The 22,077-nt window shown below is 37.9% G+C and overlaps 1 protein-coding gene across 4 annotated transcripts in view; it reads left to right on the forward strand.

Moving 5' to 3' along the window:
- GPALPP1 (GPALPP motifs containing 1) overlaps positions 1 to 21,694 on the forward strand; it is a 32,721-nt gene extending 11,027 nt beyond the window's left edge. The window contains exons 4-10 of one of the 4 annotated variants that reach the window (XR_009691430.1): positions 1,227 to 1,332; positions 4,748 to 4,882; positions 5,782 to 5,946; positions 9,567 to 9,665; positions 16,173 to 16,391; positions 20,897 to 20,983; positions 21,330 to 21,694. Coding sequence is in view for 2 of the 4 variants with exons in the window: in XM_061133828.1 (XP_060989811.1) it covers positions 1,227 to 1,332; positions 4,748 to 4,882; positions 5,782 to 5,946; positions 9,567 to 9,665; positions 16,173 to 16,391 (724 nt within the window). In the remaining 2 variants the exon portion in view is untranslated. The other 3 variants (XR_009691431.1, XM_061133829.1, XM_061133828.1) reach the window with 3 other exon arrangements.
- The last annotated feature ends 383 nt before the right edge of the window (positions 21,695 to 22,077 follow it).

Below are 22,077 nucleotides of genomic sequence, written 5' to 3' on the forward strand. Positions count from 1 at the left end.
AACCAAACAAAGCGAAAGCTCCAGCTCTGCCACTTCCTAGTGTGTGTTGTCCTTGGGCATCCTTTGGCTTAGGTAGAAAATGGAGCAACTTATCCCAACCAGGTTTTCTTTTTTTTTTTTTGAGGGAAACAGAAAAATACACTCTTGTTGAAATGAGGTTAGCATACTACCTTTTCCTTTCTCTCTGGGTCTCAGATGAACTATTTTCTTTGTTACACATTTCCACATCATAATTGGGTTGTTAGTGAGGACGAAATATTGGTTTTTATACTGCCTTGATGCATGTAACCATAAGTAAATTACTAACAGCTGTTGTACGCATTTGCTACATATGTCCTTAAGATTCCCTTTGTACCTAAGTAGTTCTGACTGTAATTAAAATGCCACTAAGGTATTTTTCAGTGGACAGTGAATATCAAAACTGAAAGCCAAGGCACAAGATAAAAAGATCTTCACAGGCTTTTAGTCCATAATCAGGATTCTTTTTTTGTCATTATTTTTATTTACCTAGTTCTTTTAGGAAGTGGGTTTATACCGCTGCCACAAAGAATGAGAATTACTGGTTTAGCATCTAATCATTAACTAATAAATAGAAAATTAAAGTGCAGAAATTAAATTTTTTTATGATACTCGGTGAAAAAATGCTAGGTTTGTTGTTCAGTGGCTCAGTCGTGTCTGACTCTTTGCGACCCCAGGGATGCAGCATGCCAGGCTTCTCGGTCCATCACCGATCCCGGAGCTTGCTCAAACTCATGTCCATCAAGTCAGTGATGCCGTCCAACCATTTCGTCCTCTGTCTCTCTCTTCTCCTCCTGCCTTCTATCTTTCCTAGCATCAGGGTCTTTTCCAATGAGTCAACTCTTTGCATGAGGTGGCCAAAGTACTGGAGTTTCAGCTTCAGCATCAGTCCTTCCAATGAACACCCAGGACTGATCTCCTTTAGGATGGACTGGTTGGATCTCCTTGCAGCCCAAGGGACTCTCAAGAGTGTTCTCCAACACCACAGTTCAAAAGCATCAATTCATCAGCTCTCAACCTTCTTTATGCTTCAAGTCTCACATCCATACATGAATACTAAGTTACAGAGTAAAAATAGTACACTGAATAAGATTCTCATTTTCCACATTTGTTATTATTATCTGGCTTTTTATTATTTGTGTGAGCTTTTACTGAAAAGTAAAAGTCAACTGAAAGCTGACTTTTTAAAGGTACGTTTTATTTTTCAGGCCTATGATAGGTCCTGCTCTACCACCTGGTTTTCTTAAATCTACACAGAAAAGTGACAAAAGCAGAAGTGATCCAGGACAAGTGTCATCATATTTCAACTCTGAGGTTTGGGGATTTTTCTATTAAAGAACAAGATGTAAGAAACCAAGACCTTACATAGTAATAACTATAATCATTTGACTCAACTGTAATGTAAGATATGTCATAATCATACTAATTTAGGATTACAGCATAGGTAGACAAAATCAAAAGCTGTCACAGACCTGAGATTCTGTTAGGAAAATAACAAGGCAGTCATGAGTTGACAGGGTGTGACCTATTCATGCTTCTCATCCTTGAAAGGAAGCTTTTAAGTCCTGGAAAGTAGAATATGGTGAACAGTTTAAAGAATTGTTGTGATTTGATGTAAAAGAGAGCAAGCTGAGAAATGTTTAAATAGTGAAATGATTATTATAAAATATTGAAATTAACTTTGTCCCACCCAGTTCTGGTACCATTATTTAACAGGGTCACTCGTGGGTACATGATGTTTTGAAAAGAAAGAGCAGGTGATTCTGGAATCAAGGAGGAAGTCTATTTTCTTTATTAGAGGGCTAGTCCTTTGAGATTTGAAGAATATAATTTGTAATGCATTTTCTCCATATATGGATACTATTTTCAGCTTCTCCAAAGCCTTATGAAATAATTATGGTCTGTATCTTAGAGATGCTGAAAGCCAGAGACATTGGCTAACTTACTCCAAATAGCACAGTTTCTACTTAGCAAAGCCAAAACTCAGAACCCAGTTCTTAGGACTTTCTATCACTTCAGCCTGCTGTTCTGCTGTGCCTTCCTATATGTGAATCATAGACTCTTGTGCATCTCCACTGAGAATTCATCAGTTCCACAGAGGTTGTTACTAAAGGAGATATAATTTGGTGGTTAAGCTCATGAACTCCAGCATTTACTCATTCTTTCAATGAATGATATAGAATACCTACAAATGATTATAGAACACCTAAGTGTGTCAGGCACTTAGTCACAGAAATCAATCTGACAACAAATTCTGTCCCCACCTTCCAGAACGTCCAGAATCCAGCCACTTCTGCTGCCACCCTGGCTCAAGCCAGCACCCTATTTCACTTGTGTTATTGTTGGTCTTCATGTCTTAGCCCTTGTTGCTACCTCTTCTCAACACAGCAGCTAGAGTGGCCCAGATACAGTCAGATCATGTCAGTCACGCTCAAAACTAATTTGCTGCTCCCCTCTCGGCATAAAAGCCAGACTCCTTACAGGGCCCTGTACAGTCTGTCTTCCATTAACTCCCTGGTTTCTTCTTACTTTGATCTGACCACACTGGGCTTCTTGCTCCTTAAATATGCCAGGCAGGCTGCTACCCCTGAGCCTTGATACCTGCTGTCCACATCTCCCCCAGATATTTATGTAGCTGGCTTGCCACCAGCTACAGCACTTTTAGCTGCTAATAACAGAAAGTCCAACTCACAGTGAAGCTTAGTCTCACCTTCCTAGTTAGCAAATGGGTTGTTTGTTTAACTTCCTGAATGATCTATAATCTGTATTCCCAAATTAAGGAAAATGTGTTTCATACCTAAGATGAGGTCTAGAGATAGGGTCATTCCACGGTTAGTTAACTTAATAGCCTCACGAGCTCACTCGGGACCCCAGTTTTGTATGTCTTCTCTGTCACTTGCAGTATGTTAATTCCTCTCAGGCTGACCCCTTCCTTCCACCAGGAAGCCTGCCAGAGTCCTAAGATTCACATGCAGGTGGCAGTGTCCAGACACAGAATGAACGCTATCTTGTTCCCCTTTTTAGGGGGAGGGAAACCTCTCCAGGTTTCCCATAGACCTCTCCTCAGATTTCTGTGGCCCACGCTGAATCATATGCCCATGCTCAAGCCAATCAGTTGGGCAGGAGGAGTGAAACCAAAGTGATTGGTTTAGAATTATCAGCATTTTCCCCAGAAATTAGAGAAGGTTTTAGTTTCCTAAAAAGAGCATGATTCCAACCAGCATGAACAAAACACTGGGTTCTCTTAGCAATAGTTATTGGTTGGAGCTGTTACAGTCCCTACAAATTTCAGGCCTCTACCTTTATAAAACTATCTCTTATTAGAAGGAAGTGTGTGCTCGCTTCGGCAGCACATATACTAAAATAGAAGGAAGTGTAAATATCATTAACTTATCCCATCATCCTAAATGTCAACACTCTATTGATATCACGTTTCTTGTAATTTTTAAAGTTTATTATATCTTTTACATCTGCTCGTTTTATGTCACCAAGTATTATGTTTGTAGAGGGCTATAAATATGTTTAAGATAATGTCTTTGCCATCAAAGAGCTTACTGTTGTCGAGAAAAGCTAAAACATTTAAAGTTAAATCATTAGCAGTTGAAATAAAGGAAATAATAGTCTGCTGTAGTATAAGTAGAAAAAATACTGGCTTTGATCTTAGAACATTTAAGTCTTAGGTACATGTTTTATAACCTCAGACAAGTTGTTTAATCTTTCCAAGTGTATTTCTCTAAACCTAGGTTTCCTCAAAAAGAAAACAGGAATAATAATGCTATTTCCCGGTTTTATTATGAGGTTCAAATGAGACAAAGTCCAGTTATTGAGAGAGAGAGTGTGTGTGGCTTAGAATCAGCCACAAGACAAGATGTAATTATCTAGTTATTTGTGCTGAGGACAATTGCTATAAAGGTTCAGAGAAGAAACCACAGAGACTTACCATTGAGTGGTTAACAGGGAAAGTGTGAACAACACAGATTAAGTCGCCTGATCCTGGTAGTTGAAAAAATAAGAGGAAGAAACTACCTGTCACAGCTGGAGTACAAACATCTTATTGTTGTTCATCTTGTCGTTTATTTTATTCTCTCTCCTCGAGGTCAAGGACTATTTTAAACCCTAGTGTATATAGCATCTAACACAGAGTCTTACATGAAAGCCTTTATTAAAATGATTTACCAACAATAATTTGAATCCAATTTTTGCAGTAATACTGTATCCCTAGAATAATTTGGGCACCAAATTCACTCGTTTGGGCCAGCTTTTTGGAAGGTATTGGACAGCATTTCTGTTCCAGTGGACTGTACTAAATCATGAAGGCTAATATAGCTTCCAAGAATGTCTTATTCATGTGTTTCTTCTTCCAAAGAGCTCTTTCTGTGCCAGGAAAGAAAATGGTTTCAACTCTGTCTTCCCTGACCACTTCCCTGGAGTATTATAGAGGAATTGTGAGGCCACATCTGTGTCCATCAGGAATAGAGCTGAAGTGAGTTAATGAGCTCTGCCGTGGACACAGGGGACGAGGTGGGACAGACCTCACGCCCTGGATTTGTGATCTCTGGTGCACTTGACGAAGGCACAGGAAAGGTGCTCAGTGATTAGCCAGTAACACAGTGCTTGCTCTTTCTTTCTGTTTCTAGGTTATCGGTCTCAGTTAAATTTTGAGTAATTTAGGATCATTTTCTATAATGTGTCGCTCCACTCTTGGTTTAAAGGTCCTGTCTTGTTTCAGAAGGAAACGGATAGCAGTGAGGAGGAAGACATTGTCGGGCCGATGCCTGCCAAAGAACCAATTAACTCCAGTGTCACAGCAGAGTTTGAAAAGAGGGCCCAGAGAATGAAAGAAAAACTGACTAAAGGAGACGACGTAAGTTTCAAATACACAGTACACTTTACTCTGAGAAATCGACCAGATATATCAAAAATCTCAGTTTTGATAACAGACACTTAAAAAATGTCCTTTTTCATGTGTATGTATATAAAAATTTGGTCTCTAGGGTAACTCAGAAGCCATAAAAGGAGAAAACTGACAAATTTGCCCAATTAAAAATGATGGTATGGCAAAAGATAACATTAAGTCCAAAGAACGATAAATTAGATGAAAGTATTTATAACATATATGACAAGAAAAATCAGCCATCTATTAAATCCTTTTCTCTTCAGTTCAGTTCAGTTGCTCAGTCGTGTTGGACTCTTTGCAACCCCATGGACTACAGCACACGAGGTTGCCCTCTCCATCACCAACTCCCAGAGCTTGCTCAAACTCGTGTCCTTCGAGTCAGTGATGCCATCCAACCATCTCATCCTCTGTCATCCTCTTCTCCTTCTGCCTTCAGCCTTTCCCAGCATCAGAGTCTTTTCCAAGGAGTCAATTCTTCACATCAGGCGGCCATAATATTGGAGCTTTAGCTTCAACATCAGTCCTTCCGATGAATATTCAGGACTGATCTCCTTTAGGATGGACTGGTTGGATCTCCTTGCAGTCCAAGGGACTCTCAAGAGTCTTCTCCAACACCACAGTTCAAAAGTATCAATTCTTCAGCGCTCAGCTTTCTTTATAGTCCAACTCTTACATCCATACATGACCACTGGAAAAACCATAGCTTTGATTAGACGGGCCTTTGTCTTTCTCTTAATGTCTCTTTCTGTTAACATCTGCCTCGTTGAGAAGCATAGTCACTTAGGTAGTATTCTACACATATATGCATAAATGTCCACACTTTCCAGGCTACTTTTTTTTTGTTTAGCTTTTTATTTCTCTTAAAGGATTCATCTAAACCAATTACGAGAGAGTCTTGGATGACTGAACTTCCTCCAGAAATGAAAGACTTTGGTCTCGGGCCCAGAACTTTCAAGAGAAGAGCTGATGGCAAATCTGGAGACCGATCAGTCTGGACCGACACTCCAGCCGACAGGGAAAGGAAAGCTAAGGTGAGAGGGCTTCTGCGTTCCTGTATTTCTGTCCATGTTGGCTCTATTTTGAAAAAAATAGAAAGCAGAATTATTCCACGGTACAATTTGTTAGCTTATGATTCCAAAGGGAAAAGATTTCCCTTGAAGGAAAGTTATAAGAAAAGAAAGCGGCACCAGTTGCTTCCTGTGTATTCACTTATACTGATACTGTTTCCCAACAAATTTGTCTCATTAAACCTCAAGAGAACCTGGAGACATAAGTTTATTAACCTCATTTTATGAAAGGAGACAACTGTCCCCTATGAGGTCATTTCTTTTCTGAAATTAAATGCTGGTAAGTGATGAACAGTAATTCCATTCTCGACCTTTCTGATTCCAAATCCCCCAGTCTTTATATGTCATACTGTCTCCATGGAAGTTTCTTTCAGAATATCTTGGAAAAAACCAAGGCACAGATTAACCTAGCAAGTTAAGTGATAGATAGTGACCGTCTCTGAAAATAACAGTAGCTCCATTGCACTAAACTTCACATTACTGTCAAGATAGGCAAAAAAGCCCTTTCCTTAATACATTGAATAATTTACCAGAAAAAGCAAAAGCTATGCATAAAATACATCATTATTATTAGATTTTCTTTTCTTGGATTTCTACACTTACTATGAAATATTCCATTGTCAAGAATCCAACCAGTACTAACTCCTTAAATTCACTTCATCAGAGATTCCAATTTCCTTGAGTTGTGAATGCTATCTTAAATGCTTGACTAATTGGCACCTTACAATTATAACTTATCAGTTCTAAATTAAACAGTTCCTTACTTAATCCATACCCCTAACTCTGTTTGTCTTGTTCATTAGTACCTAGAATTATGAAGGTTTCTATTTTCACTCTATAACCAAAAATTGAATGTCTCCTCTGGCAAGCATCATGTTTGGTCACAGGTGACAGAAAAAGCTCCTTAAGACACTTTGATTTTCATGAAGAATTGGTTGTGAAATAGTGTTGTTCTTAAAATGTGGATGGTATGTGGAAAATGCCTCATTTTAGCAGAATATGTGGCAAAACCATAAGTTCTCTTTTGCCCTGAAGATTCAAGGAAATCCAAGAGTTACAATAGAAAGGTGAGATGAACCAACACACCTGGGGGCAGAAGAGGCAACAGAAGGTGGGGTACAGAGGTGAGCCACACCCCACAGCCCCACTTCTGGGCATATACCCTGAGGAAACCGTAATTAAAAAGACATCAGTGCTCACTGCAGTACTGTTTACAATAGCTAAGACATGGAAGTAATCTAGATGTTCATTGACAGATAAATGGATACAGAATTTGTGGTACGAATACATATATATAATGGAATGTTACTCAGCCATAGAAAGGAATGCATTTGAGTCAGTTCTAATGAAGTGGATGAACGTAGAGCCTGTTACACAGAGTGAAGTAAGTCAGAAAGAGAAAGACTAATATCGTGTATTAATTCCACATGCATACGGAATCTAGAAAGATGGTACTGATGAACCCATCTGCAGGGCAGCAGTGGAGATGCAGACAGAACAGGCTTGTGGACACTGTGGGGGACGGGCAGCGTGAGACAAATGGAGAGCATAGCATGGAAACATGCATTACCACGTGTGAAATAGAGAGCCGGTCGGAATTTGCTGTGTGACCCAGGGGACTCAGACTGGGGCCCTGTGACCACCTGGGGGGGGGGGGGGGTGCAGGAGGGAGGGGGCACATGTAGACCTTGGCTGAGTCATGCTGATACATGACAGAAACCAACCCAATGTGGTAAAGCAATTATCCTCCAATTAATAAATACATTTAAAAAATTGAAAGATATGAGCCTGTGAATGACTAGTGTTGGAATGCCTGTCTGCTCTTTCTTAACTGGTCTTCTATAAAAATAACCTACTGGCATTTTTATAATTTAGCCTTTAAGATCGTCTCCAAAAAGACAACTTAATACCCTTGCTTACATGGATTTTTTTTTTTTTAATATTATTTATTTGGCTTATTCAGGTCTTAGTAGAACATGGAGAATCTTCCACTGTGGCATGTGGGATCTTCCGTTGCAGCCCACAGACTCTCCAGCTGTAGCGTGCAGGCTCAGCTGCCCTGAGGCCTATGGAATCTTAATTCCCTGACCAGGGATCAGACCTGTGTCCCCTGCATTGCAAGGCGGATTCCTGACCGCCAGGAAAATCCCTTACGTGGACTTTTTATCTGTGCTTTTTTCAGACCTCCTGCTCCTCACTGTGTGTGAGTAGATGTCTAGCCTGCAGCTAGATATGCAAGAAGTCTTCCTCAAAGAAAAATAACACAGAAAAATGGAACAAAGAGAAAGTAACCAGTACAGTTTGAACTTAAGATTTTAGATCCTGTGATTGAGTTCTTTAGATCTAGTCATTCTTTTTACGGCTAAAAGTGTTTTGTTGTATATTTGCAACAGACTCAAAGGGATTATTAATACCCCTTAAATCTTATGTGATACTGTATCACAGCATGTAATACTACAGACGTATTTGTGGTAGAATTTATCACAGAAAGTATCATAGCATACTTTATTAAGTACAGTGTTGTTTTAGTCCATTATTTAGATAAAAATTGGGGTCCTCTTTGACTTTATCTTAAGGAGATAGCAACAGTATAAAAACATGCTTTGAGAAAAATAGTTTTCAGTTTTTGTCTGAGCCTTAGTCATTCCCGGTTGGGGCTGTATTCTCCAGAATATTTTTTTTCCTAACAACTAAAATTTATTGGAAATTTACCTAAGTATTTCATCAGTGTGTGTGCTATAGTAAATGGTATATCTTTTTAAATTTCAAATTCTGATTGTTCGTTGCTGGTATGTTTTGTCTATTGGCCTGGTGTCCTGCAGCTTTGCTGCGCATCTGTGTGTGCTCAGTCGTGTCCAGCTCTTTGCGACCCCATGGTCAGCCCATTGAGCGCCTCTGTCCATGGGATTCTCCAGGCAAGGATACAGGTTGCCCTTTCCTTCTCCAGGGGATCTTCCTGACCCAGGGATCAAATCCACATTTCCTCTGTCTCCAGCGTTAGCAGGCGGATTCTTTACCACTGAGCCACCTGGGAAGCCCCAGCTTTGCTGTACTTGCTTGTTAATGCCGCTGCTCCTGCTGCTAAGCCACTTCAGCCGTGTTAATGCCGAGTTGTTTAATAGATCTGTGGAGTTTTCTACATTGACACTCATATGTCTTCTGTGAATTAAAGATAGTTTTATTTTTATTTTTCTATATCCCTTTTGTTTCTTTCTTTTTATTTTTTTCCCTCAAGAGTGCTTTTCCTGGTTTTGAAAACAGTAATGTAAGATTTCCTCTTAAGCCTTATTTTCTCTTCTGCATTTTATTACAGTTTGTCAGACTCATCTCTGAGTTTGATAAAATCCAGTTAGTTGATTGGATGGAGGTTTTGTGGGCTTTTTTTTGTTGTTTTCAGGAAAATGTTAGAGTAGGAGACTAACAGATCCCTTGCCAAGAATATTAACATTTCTAGTGGGAAGAGAATCAACAGGCCTGGCCTTGTCTAGTCTCCTGTTACTCAATCTGAATTAAAATAATAGTATTTCTTGTTCATTTTTTCCTGATAATGTGGTTCCATAATGTGTTATCTGTTCGTTCCTCAGGAGATGCAAGAAGCAAGAAAGTCATTCAGTAAGAAGGATGAAGAATATATACTGTCAGGAAGGGATAAGAGATTGGCTGAGCAAGTCTCCTCATACAATGTAAGTCAGAGAATAAAATGTGTAACCTTTCTTTTTTTTTTTTTTTTTTTTTTTTACATCTTTTAATGCTCTTCTCATTTTTTTCTTTTTCTTGTTTCTCTTTCTTTTATATGCTTTTCTTTTCATCTCAGTCTTTTTCTATACATCTGTTCTGAAAGATACTCGTGTGTACATATATATATATACACATATATGTATAATCCTCATGTTGTGAGCTTTTTTAATGCATCTCTTAATATTTCAGTTCTTTTTTTTTTTTAGTTATATATATATTTTTTAATTTAGTTTAATTGGAGGCTAATTACTTTACAATATTGCAGTGGTTTTACCATACACTGACTTGAATCCTCCATGAGTGTACATGTGTCCCCATCCTGAGCCCCCCTCCCCCCTCCCTCCCCATCCCATCCCTCAGGGTCATCCCAGTGCACTGGCCCTGAGCGCCCTGTCTCATGCATCGAACCTGGACTGGCAATTCGTTTCACATATGATAATATACATGTTTCAATGCCATTCTTCCAAATCATCCCACCCCAGTTCATTTTTTACTTGAATCATATATCAGAAATTCAATTCCTGGAGATGGGTAGCACATGATCAGAAAGTAAGAGCCCTATTAACTCCTAGAGATACCAATTCATACATTTCTAAATATAAGTCAATTTAGAATATTTGATGTAAAGATTTAAATAAAAGTATGAAACTTTAAAATATAGTTCAATATAAACTTGAAAACAGTCAGGATTCATTGGGCAAATTATTATTTTTGTAATTGTCTCTTACTCATTTCAAAAAACCTGGTATTTCACTCAAAGAATAAATAAACCACTGAACCCTTCAGCTCCTGAAAGGTATTCAGGTGTTTAGGAAAATTACCTTCTGTTCCCAGTGCATTAGTTTATGAAAAGTTCTATAAGCATTAAAAATATAGTTAGCAAAGTTTTCACAGACTTGAGAGTGCTTCACTCACAATAGCCTTAAAAAGACTTCTGTAGGAATCTTCATAGGAGCTTTATTCATAACAGCTAATTTCTTTGATAAGCCCAGGTATCTACCAGTAAGCAGGGGGGCAAGGGGGGGTATATATATGATGAAATACTACTTGGGAATAAAAAGGAAAATTACAAATAAATGCAGCATTGTAGATTAATCTCAAAGTCGTTATGCTGAGTGCAGGGAGTCGTACCCAAGATTTCACACACGTGTACCACTGTATGATTCCATTTATATGAAGCTCCACAATAAGCAAAACTGTGGTGGGAAAAAATCAGAATAGTTGTTGTTGGAGTGGGAGTGTGGAGATGGACAAGAAAGGAACATGCAGAGCTTCCTGAAGTGATGGAAATACATTCCACATATTGCTAGGAGTTCAAATTGTAAAGCTCAGTGAATGTAGTCTTAAGATTTGCACATTTCATTGTATATAAATTTACTTTAAAAGAAAACAGTGTAAACAAATATAGAACATGTAATGATGTCTGCAATTTACTTTAAAATGCTTCCAAAAAATTAGGGTTTGAGTCTTATGGTGAAATTTTGGTTACTTATGAGACCTACTTTTCAAAATATTAATATGGTTTTCAGACTGAACCACCTCCTAGTATTGATAAATTCAGCAATCTTTATAAAATATGACCATGAAGGCAAAAGAGTCTGACCCGACTGAACGACTAAGCACACGAAGGCAAAAGGAAAACCAAACAATTAGAACCTTAGCATGGATTTTCTAAAGCTTCTGAGAAACTGCCACATTCAAACTTAATTGCCCTAGTTTTTTACAAATTAGTATAAAACATACACGTTTTGTTAAATTATTAAATTTGGTAAATCAACAAACTGGTGGTTTGGCAAATTGATCTCACATGAGTTGGCTTTTGGTGTGATATTCTGTGAACTAACTGCTTCTAGATGTTTTTATTACTTACTTATAAGTTTGGTCCTCTGCATCAGTCACAGTGTGCAAATTGTGCTAAAATAGGTAGACGGCAGATCTGAAACAAACTGATGTAACAGTTCATTTCTTTTATCATAACAGTCCACTTGAATTGTGTGATTTGACTATAATAGTCTAGTGGTTTAATGTATTCCTCTGTCTTTCTTGGTGTTCAGTTTATTACTTTAGGGGATCAGTCAGTGGAAACTGACCATTTTTTTTTCTCCATTTGTGTTCACTTTTTGTTACCTTCTATAGTTTTGCCCGTCAGTCTAGACCATTTTCCTCAGCACCAGCTCTAGGAAGGACAAGCAGGACTTCTACAGCTTCTCACAGTTTCTCCAAACTCTGCTGTCTGTTTCCTCCAGCTCTTTCTTAAATCTTCAGCCTTTCACTTCTAACTCTTGATAGCCTGTCTGCCTTCATCTTTATTGTCTCATTAGTGAATTATTATCTCATTGGAAGAAGGGAGGGAAAATGTGGAGAAATTGCACTAGAAGATTAAATTTTACAGTATAAATGTTTTACATTTATATGTACACATATATTTATTCTCCATTATAGTTCTCCATCCTCAGATTAACCCTACTCCTGTGCTATCCATTCTCTTTCCCCCTCTGTTAATACCAGACTACCAGACAGAACTATCTGTCTTACGGGACACCTGTGTGAGAAGCTGGTAGATTTTAACAGCACAGGTTCCTGAGATCCACGGTTGGATCTGTCATGGGGCTCAGGAATCTGTTTTTCTTTTCAATCAGTCAAGGGTGGAGAGAGATGGTCTTTCAAGTATTTTTACTCAGTATTTACAGAGTATTATCCCCTCAAAAAACTTCTCCTGGACATCCAAAAATAGTTTGGATGTCATTATAAGTTTTGATAGTTAGCAGAGATACAATTTATAGCTTGTTTTATTATTCTTTTCAGTGTTTCAGATGATATCTAAATGCCTTAGCAACTTATTATCTATTAATATCCTTTAAAAATATGTATGAACAAGCTCTTCCTTAACAGTTGGAAATTTTATTTCATCCTTTTTTCTCCTTGAATACATAATTTCATTTCTTTTATGCCACAAATTTTATCTTAATGGAATTCACTTTTACGCTTGAAAGTCTTCTGTGATTAGACTTGATAAGTCATATTTCACTTCAGCAAATCTATGCACATAAATTGAAACCAAAAGGTTTTAATTTCCTATATCTAAAGTCTTTAAATGTTTACACTTTTCTTTCCTTTTGGATTAAGTTGTAAATTGAGTTGATCAAAATGATATAAACATATCTCAGATTTTGATAATTATTAAATTTCAAAAGTAAAATGTAAACTTAATATCTTAATGAAAGACCTTTTTTCTAGTTACTTTCTGGTCTTTTGATGAATGTTACTTACTGCTAGAATAAGACAGATTTCAACACCAAATATGTTCTTTTGTTTGTTCATTTTTATAGTTAAGAGTCTTATGGTTAAGAGTTAGGAAACCATGTTCACATAAAGCAGTGGGTAAGAATGGAACACAATTCATTATCATGATGTCATTCAGTTCTTTAAAGAGTTTCTATTTATTTACTTAAACCTCAGAATGATCTATTAACAAAAAATTATTATTAATGTCTCCCCACTTTCACTCTGTCTCAACTTTGATCTTTTTTTCACATTGGTCCCTTTTTTTTTTTTTTTTTTGCAATTCAAACGGTTTGACATTTAGTAACTTCTCAGCTGAGGGCTGTTTCCATCTTTTTCCAAAGGGTACAAGCGGGCAGCATCGCCACCCTACTGGATACTGAAGGGCGGGGCGAACAGGGAGAGGAAGGACTGTAGTACCCTGACTCTGCAGCCCCCCGAACAGGGTTTATTTCTCAGCCTCACGTTCCAAATCTGTATAGTGGGAATAATAACATTTAATGTATATTGATTATAAATTTAGATCCTGTCCAGATTACAATACAGTAAATGCTCAGTAAATTGAATACTTAACATTTATTGATTGATTCTTATGTACTCCGATACACTAAATCCTTTGTATTCCTTAGATGACCTAATTCCTACCTCATCCAAATATTTGGACATTATTACTACTAGGATTTATTATTTTACAGCTGAGAAACTTGGGCATAAATTTCTTGCCTGTGATCAACATGTGTTGAAAATGTCAGCACCATCACTGCTACTCTGATTTTTCCAAATTCAGCACTTATGTTCTTAACTGTTTCTCCATGCTATGTGTATTGATATGTTATTTTTTCTTAGCAATATTTGATTCTTTTTACCTCCAATTCCATTAAAAATAAAGGTTTAGAAAGCACTTAACTTGCAAATCTGTTTGTTTCCTAAAGATGTATGAAATGACCAACTTATATGAGAGGGATTGAGAAGTTGGAAATAGTGCTAATTTAAATAAATACTTACTATTACAGCATCCAGCTAGAGCTCAATTTATAGGAAATAACAACCACATAACCTAGTTGACAAAGTCAGATCTCATTGTCAAGTCAGACAAGTGAGACTAACTTTCTGTGAAAATGTCTGACTTCATTTCTCTGTTCAAATAAATATGATTATGATCATTTCTATGACACTTCTGAATTGTACCGTAGGCAGGTAGGTGCCATGAATTTGTCTTCTGATGAAATAAGATGCTGCCACCTTCAGCATTTCTTACCAGTTATTTTGCCTTCACTGAGCTCTCTTCATGTCTTTGCTCTCAAATACATTCTCTGACAGGAGACAGGGTCTGGAGGAGATGAGGTTGTTAAGCAAAACTTGCCCTGTCTTTCACTGTCCCATTCTGCAATGTAGCTGAATTCAGAAACATTCCAACAACAGCAGAAATACCATTCCAAAAGGATATCACACTCTTTTAAGAGAAATTATGTTTGAGACACAAAAGAGCACAAAGCCTCCTGGGTTTCCAGTTCCTTGATTAGAACTTTCGTTCATAGCAGTATTGCAGGTGTTTTAATTTGATGCTCTGGAGCCTTGTTCCCCAAGACAGTGTTCTCTAATAAGATTCTGAAAGGCCTCTCCTTCATTAAATGGAGAAGGGCTGTAATAAAAGGGTAGACATCCTCACAAGATGCATTATCAGGCGAGTCCGTTTCAAGTGAGGCTACGTGAAGCAGCTGAGAATCACGGGTAGAGAACGTTGAAATCCCCCGTGCCTTCAATACCCCTTGGAATCCGCTCTGTGTGGCCCCCAGGGATACACACACGCACACGCACACACACACACACACACACTGCAGTTGGAGGCTGCTGATCTGTACTGCCTGCACCTACTCGCGCATCTCACGCCCTGCTCCTCCAATCCAGGGCTATTCTGTCTTGTCCTTTAATACTGAAAGGTCTGTGATGAATCTCTTAATTTATAAAACCAGTTGCCTCTGCTCAAACCTCATCCTCCTAGATATATTTGAAAATGTGAAACTAATATCATACTGTAAATCAGCTATACTTCAATTTTTTTTGAAAAAGAAAATATGAGCACCTTGCCCAGCTGAAAAGAAAGAAAATGAGGGTGATAAGGAAAGCTGAAAGGGACAGAAATTCTCCTGGCACACAATCTATGCCAGGACCATGCAGACTTTACCTGCACCAGCCTTGGATTTTGTCATCTCTGTGCTGTTGTTTTTCTGCTTTGAGCGTGCTTTTGCTTCAGCCTGGTGGTGCCTATCTTTTCCATTCCACCTACAAAGGCTTCGTGGACCAGCGCATCCGTGAAGCTTTAATCAAGCTCCCAAGAGAGAAAGTAATTGCTCCCTTCTCGCTCATTAACACTGACTCATCATATGATGCTTTGCATGATGGTTATTTAAACATTAGTTTCATGTCCATCTTTTTCTTTTTTGATCATGTGGCATGAGTTCATAGATACCTTTATTTTGGTTGAATTGAATTTGCCTCTGATACATATTTTCTTCAGAGATGCTGTCTTGGATTTAGAAAAACCATTGAGGGACTTCCTTGGTGGTCCAGGGGTTAAGAATCCACCTGCCAATGCAGAGGACATGGGTTCAGTCCTTGGCCCAGGAAGATGCTGCAAGCCGCAGAGCAGCTCAGCCTGTGCTACTGAACCCAAGCTCTAGAGGCCGAGAGCCACAACTCCTGGAGCCCGTGTGCTGGAGCCCATGCGCTGCAACAGGAGAGGCCACTTCAGTGAGACACCCTCACACTGCAAGTCGGGAGTGGCCCCCACTCACTGCAACTAGAGAAAGTCCTCGTGCAGTGAAGAAGACCCAGCGCAGCCGAAAATAAATAATTTTTTTTTAAGTATTAAAAAAAGAAGAGGACTTCCCTGGTGGTCCCGGGCTAAGGCTCCGTGCTCCCCATGCAGGGGGCCTGGCTTCAGTCCCTGATCAGGGAACTAGACCCCACATGCCGCAACTAATACCCAGCACAGCCAAATAAATAAAAATAATAAATTTTTTTTTTAAAGAAGAGAAACAATTGGGGTTTGTAAATAGCCCTCCTTAATGTTCACCATTACTACTTCATTTTTTGTTTCATGATTATTATATTCTGCCAATGACCTATCCAAACTAAGATTTTTATTTCTGCTGTCTTGCTCTCCCCAGGAATCAAAAAGGTCAGAATCTCTTATGGACATTCATCATAAAAAATTAAAGAATAAAGCTGCTGAAGATAAAAATAAGCCCCAAGAGAGAATACCATTTGACCGTGATACAGATCTCAAAGTTCATCGATTTGATGAAGCTCAGAAAAAAGCCTTGATAAAGAAATCTAGAGAACTAAACAGCAGGTTTTCACATGGCAAAGGCAATATGTTTTTATAAGTAAGTATCTATCAGTAAGGTATATTTTGATAAATTTTGAACTTTTTTTCTAAATACTATTACCTATAACTGTAAAAATTGAATCCCTTTTATAATAAAGTAGATTATAAACCTGCAGATTTTTTTTTTCTAAATAACTGTGAATTTTGAAAATTCAGCCTTGTGGAATAAAAAATATGTTATCCTGGGAAAGTAGACTTGTCCTGATAATAACCTAACAGGGCATTACTATTCAGAATGCTGAAATAAAAGCTTTTCATTTGTGAGAAACGGGAAAGAAAAGTGTGATTTGAAGCTTGGGTAAATATGCATGCTTTATTAAAGAATGAGGTTTCTTAGGTTATTAAATAAGATCACAGAAGATGTTCATTGCTTTTAAAAGGTTCTGTGTAAGTTAAGGTTCAAAGCCATTACATCACCCATACATAGCCCAAACTGACAAGGGTTCATAATGGTGATTGCATAAAAGCTAAGGTTGCTTCTTAAAATCTTTGTGATTTTTAATTGGATGAAGCCTACATCAGTATTAAAGTGTGGCTTTAAGGGAAAATACTGTTCAGATGAGAATTATTTTCCGACTTACTGAATTTTCTTATTCTTACTTCAGGGTGATTTCCCTGTGCAATGAAGAAGAGTTGAAGAATACCCCTTTTTTCTGTCCGTCCACCTTTATTCCTTTCTTTTGAGTTTCTTAAGATTAGAGGATGACTTTGGTCTAAAAAACCAAAAAGATTTACCTTGCTCTGTGCGTCCTTTAAAATCACGTGAAAACATAAAACCGGTGTGTCTTTTTAGAGGAGAATTTTATTTATGTGTCTTTGGCTTCTGAGGGCATGTGGGCTTTTCTTCAAATAATCATTTTTAGGATCCTCCCACCCACCCTCACAAGTGCTCCATAAGATCTGCTCAGGCCGATCTAGGGCATCTCTCCCACAGCCTGAACCCCCCATCAGATATCACCAGCCTGCCCTGAGAGACTGAGTGGGATCCTCCCAGTGAATCCATGAATTTGAAGCTGTTTTGGTTTCCCTCTAAACTACAGTCAGTGAACAGACAACATTTACTTGAAAACAGAGGGTGTGAAGGTTTTTCCTATTTTGTTAGCAGTTTGCTTGTTTGGTCTGTCAGAGCTTTTTCTTTGTGGTTTGGGTTTTTTGGTTGGTTGGTTGGTTGGTGTCACAAAGAGGGACCTGTGCATGTGCTAAGGAAAAACCATTTTGATTTTTCCAACTTTAGTAAGTAAGCCTAGAGGATGCCTTCAGAGGTCACACCATTAACCATTAGTGGTGTGAAGTCTGAGACCTGGTCTCTGTGTTCTTCACCGAAGCTTTGTAAGTCTTTAAACTGCCTCAGGATGATCTGACTTGGCTCATTTATATGTAACATGTTATAGCTAATTCATTGTGGACAGATCTTTACAATCAACCATGAATAACTTTTTAAAAAAAAATCAAACTCATATACCCCAGATATAAAAATGGAAACTAATCAAAGCCACCATGATGGAGGATGGTAAGCCTGTGATGCTTCAAGCACTGCCTCTGAAGATGTTAAATAGAAAATTCTCAACAGTTAGGCCTAAATTCAAATTCTGGAAGTTATACTTTCTTATAGATTAATCCCAGTTGTTCTGCTAGTTCTGTGTTCTAGTTTTGATGACGCACATGGTTTTAATGGGAAGAGATTCTGAGTCCTAGTTCATTTAGGCTTCATGAAAATTGAGTAAATTGTTCAGTCAGATTGTGGGCCAGATTTTTCTTCTTTTGACTATAGAACTACAATGATACCTTCCATAAGAGTAATCCACTCAAGAGTGTTACTGTTTAAAAGATGAATTTTTTTCTCCTAAGCAAATTGAAAAAGTTCCTAGTCTAAGCAGAATTGAACAGAGCTACCTTTTGACTGAAGGTCATTTTTAGTGGGTGATATTTTCTGAACACAGAATTTTGTAGAAGAGTATCTATTACTTTCACTGATTTTGTTATAATTTTTTTTCTTCTGATGAGATGTTTTCTAGGTCCTTATCCTCATGTAAATTCCTAATATATATATATTTTTTGAGAAGCTTTTGGTATTTTTAAGATAAAAATGTGGTCTTTGAATACTTATTTTTGCTTTGCTTTCCTCACCGTAAGATAGAGAGGGATATTCCTATAGTACGTATTTACTGTTTCTCCCATCATGCTTGGAATGTCTGTAACCTCACCAAGAGAGAGAAAATACTGATACTTTCCACAAGTGACCACATCACTGGTACTGCAGGTCTACTGCTCTTTCATGCTACCCTGAGGACAGTTTTACAAAATGTGAGGCCAAACCAGAGGTTTTTTGCCCTGTGGAAACACTAAGCCCAATATAACAACACTGACAATAAAAGAACAAAACAGCTGTTTGCACAAGATGGAAAAGTGGTCTTCATTTCATCTCCTCCCCTCTTCAAAGCTGCCCAAGGCCTGAAAAATCAAGTCTGTGCTCCATCTGGCAGAAAATTGGGATTGTTGGCATTTTCTAAGAACTTTTTAATTTTCTTTACTTCTTGGCCCAATTTTGTAGAACTGTGACCTCTTTTGAAACCTAAAAATAAAGAAGAAAAAAGAACAACTCAAGTTCAAAGAGTAAAGCAGACACTTTTAACGTTTTTTACTGTTTGGTGAAGGTGATATTTTAAGTTCATTGTCCCTGAAATTATACAATTTTTGTTCCACTCTCTAAATTGTCATCTCAGATTTTGATGCTTCAAATAATACCAACATTACCAGTAAATCAATGGCTCTAGCAAGTGGGGGAATTGACAGAGGGAACAAAAGGTGAGAGGTGGTAGCTACACCCATAATAAAGTTGTCTCATCAGATAACTTTTTTTGTATTGGGAAAAATATCATAAATTAATCCCTATGCCCAAAGAAAAAGAAAAGCTACAGTTTTACTAAGAAGTCTTTATCTTGTTTGGATTGTAGCAGCTTCTTGACATTTATCACTTGAACATTTTATGGTTCTTTGAAGTAATGATATTTTTTATAAGGAAGGTTGAGCTTTACATGGTACCAAGGCCTACATGCTCCATAAGAGATAATCAGTCATCATATATAAATTATTTGATCCTGAAACATCTTGGTACTTTTTGTCTCTTATATAGGGTAGATAATGTTAACATCATCACTTAGAAACATATGATCATGGGAGATAGTTTTTAGACTATTTACAGCAGCCCATATCACTTCTCTTCCCTGTTTTCCATGGCAATGATAGGTATTATTAGGGAAAAGAAATTCTCTGTTGAGCTGTATACCTAAGAGGAAGAATCAACATGGGGGAGGTAGCTAGAAAGAGTCACCCAAATAACAGCAATGCCAAGTCTTCTACTTGAGAATGTTAATTTTTTTTTTTTTAGTTTGACCTCTGAAACCATCATGTAAGTTTAGTCTGCAGTTCCAGAAGGTCATGCATTTCCTGTTATTGGAGAGGTATATTTTTTTGCAGCTTAAATATTTACTGTGACTATGGTGTGTACAAAATTAAAAAGCTATACACTGTCTTTCAATCTTTTCATTTTGAATTTATGATTAAAAGACTGTTTTTAGAAAAGAGTTTCTGAGGTGTTATTTTTTATGTATGAATAAAGATGCATCTATATCTGAGAAGTTGTGGCCTTTTATTTTTGCTTTATTTGTTTAATGTTAATTAGCTTATCTGAAGCAGGCAGTGTTTTTAAAGAGAATGTCCTATAAAGATTTATTCTAGCCAATCAGATCATTGTGGGGGTAAAGTCTTTCTACCCAACTCACTTACCAGATTTTCATTATCCCAATATATTAACTATTTGGGACTTCCCTGGCAGTTCAGTGGTTAAGACTCAAATTCCCAATGCAAGGGGCATTGGTTTGAGCCCCATTGGGGAAATAATATTCCTCATGCCACATAGCTCAGCCTTAAATAAAAAATTACCCATTTATTTAAAAACATAAGATAGACAATTTGGAAATGCCCTTAAGAGCACCATGACACAAGAGGGGCTGACACTAGCTTTATAACCAATATTTCATTGTTCTGCATATTGGAAGATTATATGACAGTTTTGGGTTTTTCCTGGGTTGTTGATTATGAGATTCTGTGGGTTTTGCTTTTTGTTTTGAGGGGTGTTTTTGTTTTGTTTTGTTTGCCTTTTCTACTTTTCAAATTCTTTCAGAAAGCATATATTCTTTTATAATCCCAGGGAGAAATGAGCTTTTTGGTTTTAAGCTCTAATTTTGTATTACATAGTGTCAGAAACTGAACTACTAGGGAGACAGGACTCAGGATTTCTCTGTTCCTTAACTGGGGAAGTGACCAAAGGAGATACTTGGCAATATAAAAGCTAAGCATTAAATGATAGGAATCTGGACGTAGAGTATCAAGTAAAGAGAGCCCTTGAATTTTCAGATCGTTTCCCTATAGTAAGTATTTCTTTAGGAAATATTGCACTTGTTCATTCAGTAAACGTTTGTTAAATACCCGGGTGTATTCTAGGTGCTAAGAACACAGTGGTGAACCAGACATTCGTAGCCCTTGTCCATGAAAGGAGGTTCTGTGCTAGTCACTACAGAGTATTCACAGGTACGTAACCCAGATTCCCTGCCTTGTGATAAGTGGGAGAGCAGAAGATGTCATTTAAAAAGTAAGAAAAGGCGGGGGCGGGGCGGGGGGTGTGCGAGCCTCGGGGGAAAAAAAAATTTTTTTAAAAGTAAGAAAAAAAAAAGTAAGTGCACATGATGAGGTTGACTTAAAAAAAAATGCATAACAGAGTTTTGAGTTATTTGGGGCAATATGAGGGCTATAACCCAGGAGACAGTATTTCAGGTAACTCTTGAGAAACTGCTCCAATAAGGTTGTGGGAAATGTCAGTAAATATGTGCTTTTGGTGATGGGGGAGTACATGCAACTAAAGCACATATTTTTGCAGCAGGTTTCAGCAAGTCTCATGAAGGTTACTTCCAGTCACGAGCAGCAGTGGAGGATGAAGGATGAAGGAAAAAACCATGAAGTATTTTTGTGCTTTTCTAGATATGAGGAGATACAAGAATTGGGTTCGTAAAACCAGCTCCTGAAAATAACTATCTGAAGACCTGTTCTGCCAGTTTTTCCCAGAGCAGAGTGCCTCATTTCTGCTCTTCACCCTGAACTTTTCCAGGGGGTGTGGAAGGTCAGCAGCTGCAGCAGCACCTGATCTAATCTCTGTAGAGGTAAATGACGAGTGCCAATTGCTAATAACTGCTGTGTGGTAGATAGGAAAGTAAAGAGTAAATCCTAAATGTTCACAAGGAGAATTCTTTTCTCATTTTATTGTGCCTATATGAGAAGATGGGTGTCAGCCTAACCCATTGTGTCATTTCACAATATGTAAATCAAAGCATCGTGCTGTCCACCATAAACTCATACCCCAAAACTGGGTGGGGGGAGTCACATATTGTAGTAAGTGTTATAAAGAAAACTGTGTGGGACACTCCAACATGTAATTGAGGATGAAAATCCTACCTGAGTAAAGAGAGAAGGGAAGTCTGAAGAGATGTTATTTAAGTTAAAACCTAAAAAAATGACAAGCTCAGTTCAGTTCAGTCACTCAGTTGTGCCTGACTCTTTGCGACCCCATGGACCACAGCACGCCAGGCCTCCCTGTCCATCACCGACTCCTGGAGTTTACCCAAACTCCT

The sequence above is a fragment of the Dama dama genome, chromosome 30, assembly GCF_033118175.1.
Source record: "Dama dama isolate Ldn47 chromosome 30, ASM3311817v1, whole genome shotgun sequence".
Lineage (NCBI taxonomy): Eukaryota > Metazoa > Chordata > Mammalia > Artiodactyla > Cervidae > Dama > Dama dama.